This window comes from Amphiura filiformis, chromosome 10, assembly GCF_039555335.1.
Source record: "Amphiura filiformis chromosome 10, Afil_fr2py, whole genome shotgun sequence".
NCBI classification, from domain to species: domain Eukaryota; kingdom Metazoa; phylum Echinodermata; class Ophiuroidea; order Amphilepidida; family Amphiuridae; genus Amphiura; species Amphiura filiformis.
The window spans coordinates 50,796,897-50,816,076 of record NC_092637.1 but is presented as its reverse complement, the minus strand read 5'-3'; the positions used below and the strand labels follow the sequence as shown (position 1 = coordinate 50,816,076).

The 19,180-nt window shown below is 36.3% G+C and overlaps 1 protein-coding gene across 1 annotated transcript; it reads right to left on the bottom strand.

Moving 5' to 3' along the window:
* Window positions 1–11,317: 11,317 nt before the first annotated feature.
* Window positions 11,318–15,678, bottom strand: LOC140162313 (ZP domain-containing protein-like). Its single transcript, XM_072185547.1, has 5 exons — window positions 15,573–15,678; window positions 14,498–14,691; window positions 14,070–14,178; window positions 12,212–12,395; window positions 11,318–11,972 (listed from the first exon to the last, which is right to left on the bottom strand). Exons 2-5 carry the CDS (start codon window positions 14,689–14,691, stop codon window positions 11,932–11,934), a joined length of 528 nt encoding a protein of 175 aa, XP_072041648.1. The 5' UTR covers window positions 15,573–15,678; the 3' UTR covers window positions 11,318–11,931.
* Window positions 15,679–19,180: the final 3,502 nt, after the last annotated feature.

Genomic DNA, 19,180 nt, shown 5'->3' with positions numbered 1-19,180 from the left:
TCGTTTGGGCGTAAACTCGTGTATTTTTTTTTTTGACGAAAAAAAAAAAAAAAAAACATGCGCAGATTGGTACAACTCCTTTAAATACAATTTCACTATTTTGGAAATTGTGTTAGAGGAATATACCTGGCTCATGCAATAGGTTTACATTTAGAGAATAAAGGTATTGTTTTTAGCTGCTTTCGTACATCAATCCTCTCATATAACACTGGCGACCGCATTATTTAAATTAAAACAACGAAGCAAAGCCAAGTTGATTGACGCGAAAAATAATGACGTCGGACGTGTTATATGATACGAGAGATGAAACGTTAGGACACCTTATTATGTTCAAGAAGTTAAAGAAACACAACACTAAGTAAAACAAAGATAAGTTTGCAGAAGCCAGAAAGGAATACAATCAGGTCAAGAAACAAGCCAGAAGGAGGTAAACAACAAGCTGGAAGAAAAGCCAGGGCATACATACATATAATAAAAGATCAAAATCAGGTTTACCCCAAGGCAAAGGAGAAGGCTGAGATACTCGGAGTGACTTTTGCATAGAAATGCCAACTTGAAAAGGATAACCTGAACCAGAAGTAAATGGGATACCACCAAATTCCAAGGACACGATACCAAATCCAAGGCTATCAAGAGGCTCTTGTTAGAACCTTAGGGAGGACAGTTTTTATGGTCTACTGAGCTCAGCAATGCTTTGCTGTCTTCGATAGCGCATTGTATCGGAGAGGTACCTGGCTTTTATCAAAGCCCAAACCCATTAAAGCCTGTAGCAAACTCTTTTAGGCTCCGCTCAATTGACAACTCTGCTCGATACAACGCATTGACCAAAATATCGATCGAATCAATTTTACGACCATGCTTGAATTAACAACCCCTTGAAACCTAATTACACCACTTTTTGTAAACATAAACTTACACACATTATTTACTTTCTATTGACCACAGACAGGACCCGAGACATGCGTATTTAATGACCACTTGAGTAGTTGATGAGTGGGTCGTTATGTACTTACTGAACACAAAGGAAATTGATTTTGGTTTTACCATCGACCGTGTTTATAATCCTGCTGTTCTGCTGAACGCTCCGATAGATATCAGCAAACTCGTATACTGTTCGCTTGTTCCTATCGAACGCTCTAGCGTACATGAACCATTATCGAAGACAGCAAAGCATTGCTGAGCTAAGTAGACCATAAAAACTGTCCTCCCTTATAAAACTGGACCAGATGAGATCCCCACTAGAAATCTTAAAAGGGCAGCGCTGAATTGCGGCGATACCTCTCAGCCGTTAATTTGAGCTGTGCTTCGCAAAAGGAGTGTCCTCTACCCAGTGGAAATGTGTTTCAGTCGTCTCCAGTCCATAAGAGGAATTCGAAGTCTAATCCATCCATGTAAACTCCATTGGCAATATCAGCAAGGCCATGTGGTAGTGGTACAGAAGTAGTTTCGGAAGTATCTTACAGGCAAACATCCTCCACACATCATCAGCATACTGTCAGGGGTCTGTGTACTGACCTCTCGAAGGCAGAGAAATAGAAAGGGGCTGAAACAGTGGCGTAGCTGAAAACTCATAATAGACATACAGTTTGGCTTTAGCCCTCATCAAAGCACAACTGACATCTTAACCATCCTCCCTACGCAATAGAGAAATGCTCTAGACAGAGGTCACGAAGTGCGTCTATTCGCCATGGACACCAACGGAGCATTCGACGAGGCAAATAAGTTACTGGCAAGATTCTGACCTATACTGAGAGCTATATTTCCAACCGGTCCAAAGTGGTTCTATCTGGACAATCCTCAAATAATACGCGAATAATACTACAGTATCCAGAGAAACAAGTTACTGAGTGTTTGTTATGATTTAAGAACGTGTAGTTGTCTATATGTTGTCAAAATTCAAAAGTACGTGACAGCTTTATTCTTATCAACAACATCAATTATAAAGGACAATATTTCCAATGGATATTCCGGAACACCCTATTTTCACGGTTGTTTGATGGCATATAAACCTGAGTCATTTTAAAGAAAATTTTGACAATGATGGCGCTATTTATCTTAAATCCTGTTTACATCTTTCCAAGGTGTAGACACTTGTATTTCTTGGTATTACTGTAGTACATCAGCAAAAAGACTAACAAATAACAAGAGAATTGTCAAAAATAACTTCTTCATGAAATGTAAGGTATAACACATATTATTTGGCTAATTCAAATGTAAAATATATGTAAATAGCGCCCTCAATTAGCACACAAATGTACATTTTATAGAAAAGAAAATGTTAGAAACATTAATAAATGATCACATCAAACAACCGTGTTTTATAGCAAATATGCTACAGGCTTATCGTGACCTATCCGACATATATTGACGATTTTGTAGGTCGCAAACTAGATTGTAACGTACATATTGCTTTTGAGCTCTGGAAATATTAACGACATCAGGGAATACTGTTGAACCTTTGCTGCTTTCTTGAAATCGACTTACTGTCTCGATATTAACCACTAATATTTCCTTATTTCTTATGTTATTGGTTGTTTGACATTTAAAGCTACAGGTGTTATTTCGTGCACGAATAAATTCGTGACAAGAAAAACGTGTTTGTTTGTCTATCTTATAATGCCAGCTGTTACTTTCAATCTGTTTCTTCGCCAAACTACCCTCAAATATTGAACGTAATGCAAGAATTCATGTCATACACTACGCACGCAAAGTATTACGAATTATGTCGTCATCAGCTTAAGCGATTAGTCACCACTTAATAATCTGTTGCTATTCCGTCTAATACCCATATAATCTAGAACATAAATCTAAAGACTAAAATTATTAATACCCATTAGGTATAATACATTCAGTTTAAATCACCAGCAACTGTACAACGTACAGCAGGAGTCGTAATCAAAACCCGTGCGATTCTTGAACAAATTCATCAGGACTGATTGCTAGTGTTACGTTCATACGACAAGTCTAATAAATCTCCCCTTACTTGCTCGAGAATTCTAGCCAGAATTTGCTCACCGATAGCTTCACATTCTAGGCTAGAGACCGTTGCATTCAAAATCTAGTCGGATTCGCTGAAGGATGACACCGTGTTAAGCAATGGAAGTTCAGAAGTAAACACAGGCGATCACGACAGGCGATTGCATCAAAAATGTTGCTAAAATTACATTTCAGCCACATTTTAAGCTGTTCAAAATACGCAAATCTTGCTCAAAAGATACAGTTGACTCATCGAAATAACTTTCATCCAAATTTCAACATTAACAGAATAAACAACTTCTCGGTGTAAAAAATCATAGTAAAGTACTCTTGCATCGAATGCGTATTACTATCGTGTGCAAATTCGAAGCAAGAGTTCTCGAGTAACCCCTTACTTGCAGACGTTTCAAAAACTGTCAGTTTTGTTTTTCGATGCTATTGTTGCAAGGTGGTTCTTTGTTTGGTAAGGTGTCTATAGATGTTATTATACAGGCTTATGACGAAAAGTATACCATCGCTCTTGAGGGAAAAACTGTTATCGCATTCAAATGGAAAATCTGCTATGTAAATATTGGGCTGATATATTTAGATCTCATAAGTGCACCTTTGTCAAATTATTTGTCTGCGTATTAATTTCCCAAAACTGTCACAATACACATTCTAAAATATCTTGGTATAGATTATTCATCCAGTAGTTCAAAACATTATTTTGTAAATTAAATCTAATACTGGAACTAAAAACTTCGTACTTCGTCAGGCATCGGATTGATGACGTCATCACAACATCATCAATCAGATGCCTGACGAAGTCCAAAGTTTTCGGAAGCAACATAGCACAATGAGTTGCAATTTAAGTTCCAGTATTAGATTTAATTTACAAAATAACACATTCTAAAACTTCTATACCGATTTTGGTATAAATTTCAGGCCCAATTCCAGGTCTTAAAGTATCGAATAGCAACATAAATTTTTAATAATTTGCAATAAATTTTGTTTTTTAATCCGAACTTCAACAAAAAAAAATCTAAATTATTAGATATCAAAAGGACATTAGTCGTATTCAGAATGCAATTTGGTGTGTATGATGTGCTCTCACATCCCACACAAAATACTGTGCAAACGCTGCTATCCGATCCTTTAAATGAGTTGATGCTTGATATTACTTAGGTGATTGATGATTGAGGAGATGATTGACTTAAATTATGATATATCATGCACTAAATACAAACCAATTACAATCCGTGTTATGGCTCCCCAAACAAACGCACATAAGAATTGGAATTCGATCAAATCCCTCGTCATAGTTGATTGCAATACATTGAAACCATTTCTGATCTTAAAAATACAAGTAGTAATATGTAGCGTAAATTTATTATTTTGTTCTTTCCCAAGGTATGTTAACATCACCTTTATTTGGATTTGTTTAAGAACACTTTCATATAATCCCTAATGTTTTTTCTGTTTTTACCGTTTTCTCATCCAAAACTTTCTCTAGTGATCTGATGCGTACACTTCGGGGACCCAGCTATAGCTGCCATTGAGGTGTAGGAATGCGTGAAATGGGATTCGCCCATATTAATTTAAGTAAGCACATTTAAAATCCTATCATAACCATTCTAACACACCAGTTTGTTTCACTAGAAGGGAAACGTCGATTGATCACAGACTTGTAGGGGATATTTTGCTGCGACCTGCGATGGGCAATAAAGTTATGTTTTCAACGGGTCAATTGATTAAGTGTATGGATGAGTGACTACCAGAGAGCTTTGTCTTCAACGAGAGTATTGTATGTACATACGGAACGTCAATACTTAATGGAAAATGCAGCAAATGAAAAACATCGACATTATAAAAATATATATATATATCTATAACCACAATTACGTAAAGAATTTTGCAGAAAATAATCAATTATTTCATGGACACGTGCGTCTTCAGGCTACTACTGAACGAATCGGATTGTCTGGTATCGAGCGAGAAGCATAACAAATATGAGAAGCGGCATATGACGAAAGGTGTATTATTGAGTAAGTGCGTGCAATAGTATTGGGAGACAAAAATCCACGATCGGTTGAAAAATCTATGAAAAATCTGTACTCCTCTTTTCGCCAAACGACAAGTGTTTCTAGAATGCTGCTAAAATAAGAAAACCTTTAATGATAATTTATTGCACATTCTAGAGAAGCGTGGTTACCTCTTTTAGATAGCCGAGTGAGAGGGTTTTCGATGAAATATTTTTTGTGTCAAAATTGAAGCATCCTGTATAAAAGAATATATGAATATTTACTGCACATCATATATAACGATTCGTGATACCCAATTGTGGCACATTTGATGTCGATTAAGAAGCAGAGAATTTTATTTCAATTTTATATACGCCAAAATATTTTTTTAATTGAGCAAGAATAAGGATAGAAAAAAAGTTGACAATTCTATGTAAGAATTACATTAGATCCCGCCAAAGATTACTGTTTCGTTTTTATTGTAATCTAATCTTTTATGTCCTGAAAAAAAAATTGCACATGTCCGGCTAGTCAAAATCGATATAATGTATTGTCCATGTAGAGGCCCGTTTATTGTCGGATTTCTGTATGTAGAACACGCAGTTAACAACAATTGAGCGCTATTAATACACAGCTTCCTCTCGGTAAGCAATTTCAAGTTTGTGAGAAATAAAAAAAAGTTAAACACAATACACACTAATGTTTTAGGCAAATAAAATTCCAAAATATGGTACGTTTTCTGCCTTTGCTTGTCACGTGGTAGGCCTATGTTGAAGTTGCGGTTATATGTTCAAATAGGTATCAAATGGATACCAACAAGACAAGTGGCCGAGCGGTCTAAGGCGCTAGGCTCATAGAGTATCCAAGGCGGTGCGCCGTGAGTTCGAACCCCGCCTCTGCCAAATTTAATTTTACTTTTTTTAAATTTCATATTGGGGAAATGTGACTGGGAGAATTGATGTATGGCGTGGAATGGTGTGAAAATCTGTAACCAAACACAGATTTTTCAAAAGGTCGATTTTTATTTTGTAAAAACCAACTGGAAAACAAAAAACAAAAAACGATTTGAGTGTGTAATGTAAAGAGAGTGGTAAATAATTACTTCTAATTATCGTACATATTTGATATTCCAAGCCTTCTCGCATCAATCTGAATCCAAATTATTAACCAAAAGAACTGAGCCCATCCGCGATCGAATGTAATCAGTTAACCAATAGTTTTAGTTAGGCCATGCCTTTGCATCGCGTGATGATATTATGGAGAATGTGATGTGTGCGTGGCGCTGGGGTACGTGTTTATATGCTTAGTGTGCGCATGTGGTCAGTTTTCTTTGCTTAAGACGGATGTCGTTGGTTTAAAGCTAAACAGAGTGTAACTTACTACCAGGTGTAGAGTTACAGACCATTCATGATATATTTTGATACTATAAATACCTTTTTTTTCGTATAAATGGATATATGAATAAATTGAATAAATGGATATATGAATAAATTGAATGAATGAATGAATGAATGAATGAATTTCGTTATTTCATTCGTCTTATAAATCTTATAAATAAAAAATGCTAACTGTTATTACTTCCAATTATGTTCATTAAGTATTCGCCATTATCAACTGTGCTTTCTTATTGCAATATTATCTTTGTTTAACCCTACTGAGCCATATTTTGTACTTTGCTTCGTCTGCCTGCTCTGTTACTTAAGCGAACAAGCGAATAACTTAAGCGAATATCGATGTACCAATACGCTACAACATTCCCCTGCCGTTTTAATTTTTCTTAGCAACTGGTTAATTAGCGTCCTTTAGTTTGCTCTTCTTTCCCAGAATTATTAATGCTATTCACGGTACACAGTGTCATCGCCCCGATATCTTCATGACAGGTTGAATCCACAGCCACGTATGGCCATTCTGTTCCGACCTGTTTAATAGTTTTGAGACGCATAATGGGCCGAGGGACTAAGGCTATTGACAATAGCCTGGTGACTAACCTCTGTGTATGTGAGTGAGCATGGTATACGCCATGAGGACATCTGCTTTTAGACTGCCTCCACGAGTGGCCTACGCTGCGCTATAGTTCGGCACATATAAAATCAGAATTTTTGTCAGTTTTTGAGCTCAATACGCACTTGTTCTTTCTCAATACGCAAGCTAACGACTATCATATCCTTTCAACACATATATTCAAGTGCAAGCAAAAAATATGGCTTATTTAGAATAAAAAAATAAGGTAAATATTCATCATTTTCTATCCCGGTATCCAAAGATTTATCGTCTGAATTTGATATCGTGCATAGCACATTCACGTGTATCGATCCCGGGTATTAATTTTAGTGTCTCTGCTGTACAATGTAATTATTAACCAGACGATATCGGTGTGTGGTAGGGGAACATTATACTCAAACGTCCGCATAGAAATGTTGGATCAACTACATTATGTGAGATATGAGGTACGTAGTCGGAAACTATACAAGAAACAATCAGAACATCTATTATTCACGATTATAACTAACATCGCGAGTAGAGAATCTAACTATCATGTTCCGGCTCTATTTTGTTATAATTCGCAGTTGCACACAAGCCCTGACCATATCTTGTTGCGTACTTCGTTTAACGCTTGAACTACGAATGGGGTACCAACCAACCCCCCCCCCCCATATTTTATCGGTCATAAATAAACGCGGATGTTTACGCCCAAACGACCTACGCTAATTGCAAATCCATCCTTTGCGCTCATTTTAGTCATAAAATGTTTACCCCAGCACCTTACCCGGGGGTAGGACCAGCCATACAAAATGACCATAGATGGGCGGGGGGGCTTGTGATGTCGACCAATGTTTTCTACAGTAAAATACATGATTTTCATTTCGCTCTTGTCAAATTATTCCAAGAGCTACTGACTCTTTACTTGTTAGTTTGTGGAATTTTTAGCTGACAATTAATTTTGCCTATATACTTTTGTGGACAGCCAGAATTTCCCAAATTTGCATGGGTGAGCTCACAATATGGCGTTATAGTGACATCATGTGGGGAAAATTTGTACTTGTTTTAGTATCACTGGATAGAAGAGACTCATAGCTATTCTAGGATTAAACGAGAATATCTCACTTAAAATTCGAAGCACAAATTGCTCATAAAAAAGTGGACTATGATGTAAGGAAAATGCTGTCAAAAATACATTCCTTCACAACTAAATCTGACAAAAGAAAAGAAGCTTGACGAACGTATCTGTGTCACAGGAATGTTATTACATTCTCGAAGACAACTAGATTATAGCACAATAGAGATTAGTTTCCATTCAATCTTTTCATTTCTGCGACAGTTTTTCATAAGTCTGTTATTCTACTTTTCTAGTTCTATTCATGGCCTAGTTCTCATAACCTTTAGCCAATTACCTTTTATGTTCTCTTCTTACAAGCCGGAAGCCGTGATCTGCATGTGTCTTAAGTACTGTAGGCATGTCGTCTGCAAGGCTATTGTTTTTTCAAATGGAGAGATATTAAAGGGTTCGCTTGCTTTATTTTCATGATGAATTACTCTTACATTTAAATCTTCTGCCTCCTTTTTAGAGTTAGCTGGATAGGTGTTTTCGCAATACATATGTATATTTCGTTTAGAGTAGTTTTCAGAGTAAAAGATTTTCTCATGCAAATGTTCAAATTGGTTAACATTGTTTGATACTACATATGACTGTTAAAGTTTTAAACATTGTCAATAAATATTACATGTAAAAATTGTTACATATCGTAACAAAAAATAATGTTATATAACACAGGTATAATAAAAATTAAAAACAGGAAGCAATACAAATAGGAGAGGGGCACATTTTATTATGGTTTGTGACACTTGCGAAACATTTTAAAATGTCATTATTGTTTTTTTTTTATGTTCTATTACGATCTTTTGTGAAGGACGCCCCTCATGGAAAAATTAAGGGGCGTGATTCCCAGTCTTCCGCTTGCACCGACTATGTAAGAGAGGTATTCAAAAGAAAACCTCAACCATATGACTTTTTAAAATCCATGCTACGAAACAAGAGAGGTGCATCTAAGAAGTTATGAATTATTGGTGAATATCCCCGGTCATGTGTTTATAAAAACATTAAGGTTTCCTGCACTCCTGTTAGCGTTAAAGGGGTAGCATGCAATCCGTATTCACATCACCGACCAAACTGGGGTAATAGTGAATAAAACAAGAACAAATTTACAATTATTAATTTAGCTTCTAAATTAAGGGCAAACACTTGTATGATGCTTGCGCTTAATAACGTCATTTCCCTGGGCTCCTTTGCCTTGGGGAAGATGTACAAATAGAGAGCTCCCTCCTCTAAAAAAGAATGTGCCTATATTTTGCAGGTGGGCTTTTTACAGGAGACCACTTTTAGTTTGTGTCTAAAATTACAGTTATGTCAAGGGAGCCCATAGCGCCATTAGGCGAACGTTTACGGTATACCATTTTGACTCTGGACTTTAATTTGTTGTTATGAATGATTGAAAAATAGTCAAATTAAGTAGAGTAAACAAACAAAAACAAAGAATAAAACAAAACAAAAAAAGCATATATACTATTGTAGCATAATGTAAACATTAAGAATGTCGGAATTGGTCTTGATAGGTAAGACAATGGTCATTAATGATTTCGAATTAGTTGACATATTTGATATTCCAAGCTCATTCGAGATCGAATGTTATCAGTTAAAGCCTCATTGCTCTTTTGTGTTCTAATCAATGAAAGCACGACGCCTGTTTTAACTTGCTAATCAATGGAAGCACGGCGCATGTTCTCTTGTTCGAAAACGCGTTGTGTACAAATCAATAGGGCAAGTATGGATCAAACTGCAACTTTTGGGTTTTTGGATCTTTGTGTCTTTATTTCTTAAATAATTTCAGCAAATGATGTCTTAAATTCGAGCTAATAGATGCAGCTATTGGCTACTGGTTCCAATTATGATATATGTCTTTGTTTAGGATATACCGGGAGTGTACATAACTGGTACCATAATTCTTTGGCTTACTGTAGTATTGAAATCGGTCTTTTCAATAAAATAAACACACTCTCTGTGGTCATCTTATATTTTGGTCATCAAAAGTTGTATGATCCACCCCCTATTTTTTCCAAAATTGTATGATCCCCAGTAATCCGAAGTAAATGAGATCTCCCTAATATTGTGAGCGCACCCATGTTCATTTGGTAACACTGGTATGTTGAAACGTATAGGCAAATTGATTTCGGCAAAAAATTTACGAACATGCGATTTTCACCGAATTTTCTCCTAAATATGAAAGGAAATGAAGGAAACTTTTTGGCTACTGACCAGTGCTTAGAGTAGAGTATCGAAGTAATCCTGTGTGAAATTTTGTTCATTTTTATGAACAGAATTTTAAGGTATGACCTTGTGAACAATTTTCGATTTATCTTCGCAACTGGTTAATTAATTAGAATCCTGTAACTAATTACCCCTTTCCCAGAATTCACGGTAGGGGAACAATATACTCAAACACCCGCTATGAAAATTTGGACCAAACGTGTAATATGAGATATGTTCTAATAATGGCCTAGTTCTAATAACCTTTATCTAATTACCATTTGTATTTTTTATAAAGCTGGAGGCAGTGATTAAGATAGCATCTAGGAGCGAGCAATAACAACAACGCCATCATACGCAGGCAATGCTGTTGGTTGGTGCTGTTGCGACCGCTGCACGGGACGCTTTTTGCAACTATAACGGGCCGCGATACGCTAACCCTAAACCCATACTCTAAAGGTTAGGTGTATTGCGGCCCGATATGTTTGCTGAATGAAAATAAGCGTCCGGGACACTGCTTTTCTATCATTAACTGTTGCAATCAGTGCCCTTGGCAGTGGTACACCTTCATCCTATATCTTTCATACATCTTCATAAATCAATGTTAATATATATTAAAAAAAAACACGAAACGGTCAGCAATGATTTAAATACTTCCCATTATGCACTGTAGAAGTGTTATCACCAGAGTTTCAACCTATACTTTACTTCCATTGAAATCTGTGCAAAAGATGCTATCTTAAAATTGTGTGTGTGTCATTATTACTTGGTCGATTTCAGAACAAAAGTGATGTGTGTATAAAGAATAATTCACACCTTCTGTAGATAACATAAAATGTTAAATCGACCTCATATCGACAGTGTTTTTATTGTTAACTGTCCAAATTCAAATTTAAAGGCTGACTCCGGCAATCACAACATTAAACCTTATAATTGAATACATGAATACAAAACCCACCAAAGTCCATACCAATTTTCATACATATGCCTATGTATAGCAACAATCTCCCATACTTAACTCAATTTGACCAATTTGAAGTATGGACTTGGGTTTGTATTCATATATTCAATTGCCAAGCACGAGTTACATGGTTTTATTTAAAACAAACTCATATTGACCGTAAAAACTAATAAAAATAGCCAGCTCTTAACACTCGATATTCAAAATCCCCGCGCCGAAATTGTCTATATGTTGGTGATTTCTTATGTTGAAGGGGAAAATTTGACATCGGTTTCGATGGAATAGGACCATTTTCAAATATTGACCGTTGTGTATGAAAGTTTTGACATTTGACTTATTCAACCTTATAACTCCTGAACTTAGCAGCGTAAGAAATATGATAAATGTTTTTTTTATTTTCTTACAGGAACAAAACTATCGAGTTTTGTACGGTAATCAAGATACTAGTAATAGTTGGTCAGTTACGCCTTCAACTGGAATTTCCTCATTTATTTCCTTTATTATATATAATTCGTAAGATTCATCATTAAAGTCTTCTATCATAAGCAGATGGTATTTGTCTTTACTGGAATCATACCACGATTTTGATGAGCGATGTTGATTTCGTTTGCTACGTAAATACGTAATTACACCAATTGCAGCAGATACGACTCCAATGACCATGATGACGAAGCAACTTACTCCAACTATTAAGGGTCTGAAGTGAAACGAGGTGTTGGCAGTGTTACATCTGAAAAGAAGAGTGTATAATCGTTTTTAACGTTTACGTAGATGAGGATGAGGGTGCGCATTGGTGCGGCGTCATAGGGTCAGTGAAATTTTAGAAAATCCCAAAATTACCGTAAACGGCTTGTGCCCCATCAGACACGGCGCCTCCAATCATGGTCGGTGCCCCCCCCCAGTGATGACCAACGCTACGCCATTATGGCATAGATGAGAGTCAAAATGTCATTGATTAAAAATATGTACCTTCTTCGTTTTGTCCGTTCGATTCAGATATTATAATGAGTGGTCCCAAGCTGACGACGTAATGTTCAAAAGATTGTTTATGTGTCGTGGCCGATTTTCGCTTTCGGCGTGAACTACAATCTCGTTGGCAGCCAGTTGATGAGTCACTGGAATTGCATGCTATCAACCAGCAATGGATGTATGCCTGAATGTAAAAGTAATCAAAAGTATCAACAATTTGCAGTGTTACCTGTATAATACCATGATGACGTTCAGATCAGATCTTCCCCAAAATGTTACATACCACTAATAGGCCTGGGCGATACATGGAAATACGACGAGTAACTATTTGTTTGCATGGCATCTGAAAATACTGCATACAAATCACTGATTTTAATCTAGTTTTATAGCTAAAAAAGTATTATTAAGGGTGTAATGCTTCAAAATGGTATATTTTCTCTCATTATATGACATTTTTGTTGTAATAGTACCAACATTCATACGCACGGCTTCGGTTTGAGTAAATATTTGCACTACCATATTGTAACATTCAGCTTCGAGGGCGCACTGCCCTTTTAAGGTGTTTACGGTTCGGTGCGTTAAAACAAGAAAAACCTCAGGTCAACCTGTCGAGTTTTTGATCATTTGGCATCTTAATCATATAGTTTCACCTGATATTAGTGGCATTTAATGTGAGAGTTCTAAATATGGGAAGATTCAATCCGAAATTAGCCATTTCCCATTGAAACCCATGTAATACATAATTAGTGGTATTTAAAAGGAACCACATTTACGCTGTCAGGAAATGTCACGCTATTCGTTCAACCTTATTCGAAAACGTACATTCACTACGCCACTGACCAGCTTCTATTGCTATGCATAGTCGCGTTAAAAAGTTGCTCGATGAAATCAGCACAATTCAGAGACACACACTCACACATTTTTTGCTATGAAATTCATTTTCTCGGTTAAATATAAAGCAACATTTTTGTTTTTCTTCAGTAATGTCAGTTGAAAACATAGTGCTTGGATATACATTTTTGTTTAAATCCTGGTGTTAAAATAAGACATGAAATTGTTTATTTTTTTTATTTTATTTTTTTTTTGCGTTTCAAACTAATATAGTTCGCTAAAAAAGATACTTCCCATCTCTCTCTGTAAGGCACATCGTGGGTCTATATAGTATAGTTTTGTCAAAATATCTGTTTTGATTTTACCTTTTTTTCACTTTGGCGACTGCCAAAATGTTCAACCAGTACTTCATGTCTAATATAACCAGCAGAAGTAAAGCAACGATATTTCTATTGTGGCTTGCAAAAGCATCCATCCATAGGTACATTTTGCGAGTTGATTTTGACAAAATTGGTAGTCGGAATTAAAAAAAGGTGCAATCAAAACCGAAAATCGAAAAACAATGATATAGCCTTATACGATGTGCTTTAGAACGTTATAAAATTAGTTAGAAAGTTAGAAAATATCTTTCATTAGCGAATTATGTTACTTTGGAAAGCAATAACATTGACCCCAAAAAGAGTTTACCAGGCAAGTTGAAGCATGTGAAAATCGAAAATGTTACACCAGAAGCCTACTTTTTACACCTAAGTTTAACACCAAAGTTTTAAAAATTACCAAATAAAATAAATAGTACAACAAATAAATTGTACAAAGCATTATAGATTTTTCTGACATTTACCGATGAAATGAAAATTATTGCTTTCAGTTGACTGAGAAAATACATTATGAAGTAAAAAGCTGTAACTAAAAATGTTGCTAATCTCAACACCGAATGCGATCGTTCCCATTGCCTAACTAAGTGTCTGATTGGGTCTTGTTGAACAATAGGCATCGACTGACTAGCGTTCAGCCTGTGAATACTTACAATGGCTGTTGGATTGTCACCATCCGATGGTGTAACTGCAATGGTTGAGAAGCGCCGTGTTGACGATTCAGCATCGTAATAGTATACCACTGTCTCATCAGTAGGACATCTGTAATAGTGAGATAATGTTTCTCTCTTTTCAACAATACAGGTCAGCATATGTAAGATGTAAAGTTTGACTTGAGAAACTTTCTTGAGAAAACAGGACCCAAGTTCCGCGATAGCAACAAGTAGAGCCATAAAGGGCGGATTTTCTGGATCAAATGCATTCACCCTCTCAGCGATTACATAAAGTCATCTATGTAATGAACGTATGCACGTAGACGTTTTCTATGAATCTATTCGTTTTCATTCATTGGTTAATGTTGTGTGTTTGCTTGTTTGTATTATTTACTTATTACTTTCCCGCGAAACACATGAGCACCTACCCGTCGTCAATAAATATGTTATTGGGTGTTGACCTTGGGTTACTGGAATTCGTTGCAAGACAACTATCAACCAACAGTTGAATATCATCGTTCCCGGAAGCCTTCGCCTCTAAATAGATCGGTTTACCCACGGGAACTGTGACCGGAACATCTTCCCGTCGGTACGCCATGTCATAATTCATAGTATGATACATCTGTTTTAAAAAAAGTGCACTTAATTACATTACTGATATTATTATCTGAGACTCTTTGTCTGCGGTCGCAATATTTGGTGTCCAGATGAAAACAGGGTATCACAAAGGTGCCGAAGTAGGCAGGCAAGATGAGATGTTCTATTCCCATTACATCATTATAATCAGTTGACTTAATGTTTTTAATGTCGTTTACTACATTTACTGTAGCTGTTTTGGCATACAACTACATAAGATAAATGGTTCGATATGTGAAGCACAATCATTGCTTTATTATTATCATTGTAAAATCGTTTTTCGATAAGACCTGAGCGCAAGAAGACCGTAAGTCCATATTTGGCATATTGAGATATGATCGTTTAAACTTTTTTATACTTAGATATCTATAACATTGATCGATATTGATAAATTTATCATTTTTGGACGGTCTTCTTGCGTTCGGATTGAAACAAAAGCTTATAACTTTGACACCTTGTTTGTTGAATTTGAAGGTTGCTTTAAAATTTGACCCCAGTTGACCTTTAACCGGAAGTGAACCTCTGACTGATTAATCGAGCTCAAAATGTATGATAAATTGTATATTTTCGTAATCGTCGTGATGATAACGAGTATTATGACATGTTTCTTGACGACATTGGACAATTTATCATTTTTGACCCCTCTTGATCCCACACGCGACCCCTGTGGGGGAGGGGCCAAATGTCAAAAAAATGTCCAAATTTTTGTCTTCATCCAATAACTTCAAAACTACCTGTAAGTAAATTTCGTCAAAAGTGAACTTACAGTCTTCTTGCGCTCAGGTCTTCATTATTAGAATGCATGGTAATACATCAATATGGCAATATAATAATAAAGAATCAAAGTCACCAAATTTAAACACGTACCTTTAGAGTAAATGTAACATTGACCAAATATCCAAAACCAGAACCATCGACGACACTCAACTCTGGACTAGCCAAAGCGTGGTCTTCAAAGAAAATCGAGTCAACCACTGCTGAAATGTGTGAACAAAAACGTTAAAGCAGGATGGTCTCCATTTGATCTTGACTTAAAGCCATAATATAACATTTGCTGGGGAGAACGCCCTCATTTTTTTTAAATTCGGGTTTTTACAAGATTGCAATGTACTTTAGTAAACAAAGATACTCTGCGAAAATCAAGACTTTAGGTGCTGTAGTTTTGTCAAAATCCGAGATTTTGAATAAAACGCTGGAACCATTGTTTTATTATTACGATGGAAATATTAGTCGAACACGTATGCTATTCTTATAACACATGACACAATACGTACACGGCGTACGGGACTCATACACATATTATACACATCAAAGTATCGTACCGTGGGAGTAACATGCATTGGCGCTAGTAGTAAATTCCCGTTTTTTTTTGCTTTACCTAAGGTACAAGTGATATTCCTGTGTTGCAATCGTGATTGGTATGAAGGGTGGGGCTTGGAGGGCACTTGAATGTGCAAGTACTGACAGGTATTGGATATTATTGCACTTAAGTTTAAGTGTGTCTTTTTGGATTCGCAATCACAAAAATATACTATTTTGTATAGTTGAACCGTGGCCTCCCTACATGTAATCCTATGCCTATAACTAAAAGCAATCATTGTCTCAACCTAATCCCATTCGGTCATGATTGTTTCAGTTGGTAAGTAGTTAACATTTTATGAACAATATTAAAAAAAAATGCGAATGATATAAACCTTTGATTTTATCAAAAAATATAATTAGCTGGCAACGCCGCAGCTGGTCCTTCAAATCTGTACGTAGATACATAACAAATGGAGTTTACACCTTGCCATTGTATAATTCCATCGTGAGTACCCAGGATGGTAAAAAGCTTATAATATTATACATCTGATTATATCATTTTATGTATTTTATAATAGAATAACACTTTTCGGCCCCGCCCCAGATGTTCGATATTATTATTAAACAATATTTGTAGGGGCGCTATACAGAGCACGCAGCGCCTTACAAGCATCAAAACACAGAACAACAATACAAAAGGAATAATTACGTCCTATAAACGAAGAGGCTTTGGTTAGGAAAGGCTAACCCACTTCCTTTCTGAAACGTAAGTGCGAACTGTAAAAACTGTCAAGCCGAACGTTTTAACTTGCTTTTGGATTGATACTTGCCTTTTTTGGATTCGGGCATCAATTCCAGCGTAGAATTGTCCACAAGAGGTGGCGTACGATACCTGACATTATACCCAGCCAAGAAGGCGTAGCTCACTTTATATCCAGAAGCGTAAACCATAACAGAGAAAGGCTCATCTGGCGATGTGTGCGATATTTTATGGATATCCTCAACGGTAATTGATTTTCTTAAAATGCATAATCTGTTGTTAGGGCTAGAACGTTCGTCTCACACATGTGCTGAAGCAAAATATTAAACACTCAAAGTAACCTTTTTTAGATTAACTCAATTAGGTCTAATAATATTTGTTTGATTGGGGTAACACACATAAAAATATAGGGTATGTCGGTCAACAATTTTGTACACACAGCTGTAAGACCTTCCAACTTTTTTTTTAATTTAATTTTTTTAAAGTTTTTTTTTTTATTTGTTCGCAAAAAAATAAGAAAAAGTCTAGGGTCTGGCCTACCTTTAGGTTCGGTCGGGTTACGCCAATCAAACAAAGTTTCGGCCTTAATTACTTAACTCAATTAATTGCGTAACTAACTTGTTCTGCTTACAAATCTTATATGAAATATATTGGCATATGGACATCATATACAATAATGTAGCCGGGTCATGTAGCACAATGTCCAGTTCAGAGATGCTAAGTCCATTCTCAGCGCTAACACAACGATGGACAATAACTGAAGCTATCCCTATATTTTACCTTTTTAATTTTAGATCAAATCCAACCAGAAAGTATTTACGTCTTGAATACATCCGTAGTATTAGACGATTAACAAAAGATCATAGAATAAAGCTGATCATTAAGTTATGAGCACTTAATCTCTCACACGAAGGATAACCCACGTTTTGCCAGTGTTACATAGTTTACCATAGTTTTTGAACGTCTTTGTCTTCGGACCTTGTCCTCGGACGTGTAGTCCTTGGCCGGCCTGGATCTGGGAGATAAAGATCCTTGGCCTCGGAGGGTCTATCCTTGGCCTCGGACACCATGTCCTTGGCCTTGACATTGGCCTCGGACATCAGGATATAAATATGGTACTTTCACGGAACTTTCTCCTACAGATTTTAAGGAGCATTAATGTTAACATCAGAACACGCTGTCTAAACTATAGGCCTATATGATTCTAAGAACAGTAGATCTTACCTAAAGAAATACCATCCATGTGTAACCCTTCCTTATTATCGCATTGAACAGTAATACTAACAGAGTACCTGTTTCTAGTAGATTTTGATGGTAAAGATGAGGCAGCGAAGGTCAAGCTAGAAGACGGAAACATCTCCAATCCTGGTACCAATACCATGGCTGCGTTCCTTATTGCAATATTATATATGGTGGTTTATACTACTTGCCATGTAACTCTTATACTCCGTCCATCTTGATTTAATACAGGGTGTCCCAGAATGATCTATACGGGGAAAGATGGAATTTTCTAGGTATGAAGGGCATGTTAAATGGTCATATTGTTTTACATTTTAAGTTTTACATATATTTAGCTTTCTCAGATTTTTTAGATTTTAAAAATTGGACGTTTCTAGTAGAAGTTATAGAAGATTGCGTAAAAATGGTGAATTCTAAGTTTTGACAACGCAACCTATTTTGAAAATCTGTAACATTACTAACCGTTCAGCACAAAGTTATTTGGAAAAAGTTATGCAGGTATTTTAGTTGTGCCCTGTTCATATTTCCACTAAATAGCCGATATCTATCTATTATTTATGACGTTACGAAGCAATCATTATATGGTATTAAGGATTTGCGGCCTAATCCCATTCTCTCTTTGGTGGTAGTTTTAGTTATTGTGGTGTGAGGTCCATGTCATTTGAAATGCTTGCAGAGGTCGAACTGGTTGTGGTACAGAAAAGATGGCTCCTCAATTTATTGTACAGCAGCGTGGATTTCTTTCAAACACTTACTGGCAAACCGGCAGCTATGTTGAGACGCAAAGAAGATTCATTATACCTAGGGACCTGGGACACATGACCTCAATTCGCGAGTTATAAAAGGTTGGTGGGTATGGGGGTGACCAGTGAGGACCCCTTAACACCCTCCAGGTGCACAACCAAAAAAATATAGGTAACTTTTTATTTTACGGGGGTCATAAAAGGGGGGCCTCAATTATGGTAATTTTTTGTTCAAACTATATCGACATTGGACTCAAATTAAAGGAAATGTTGTGTAGATTATTGTATATGGCATTCATTTTGTCATCTAACCTTCCTGAAAGAAGATAATTTGAAAAATGTAAACCAGCGTTGATTTGTAGTTGAAAATCTGTAAAAAATTATGGGTTATGTGTATCGAAACAGGTATGTTCTTCACTGAATCATCAATC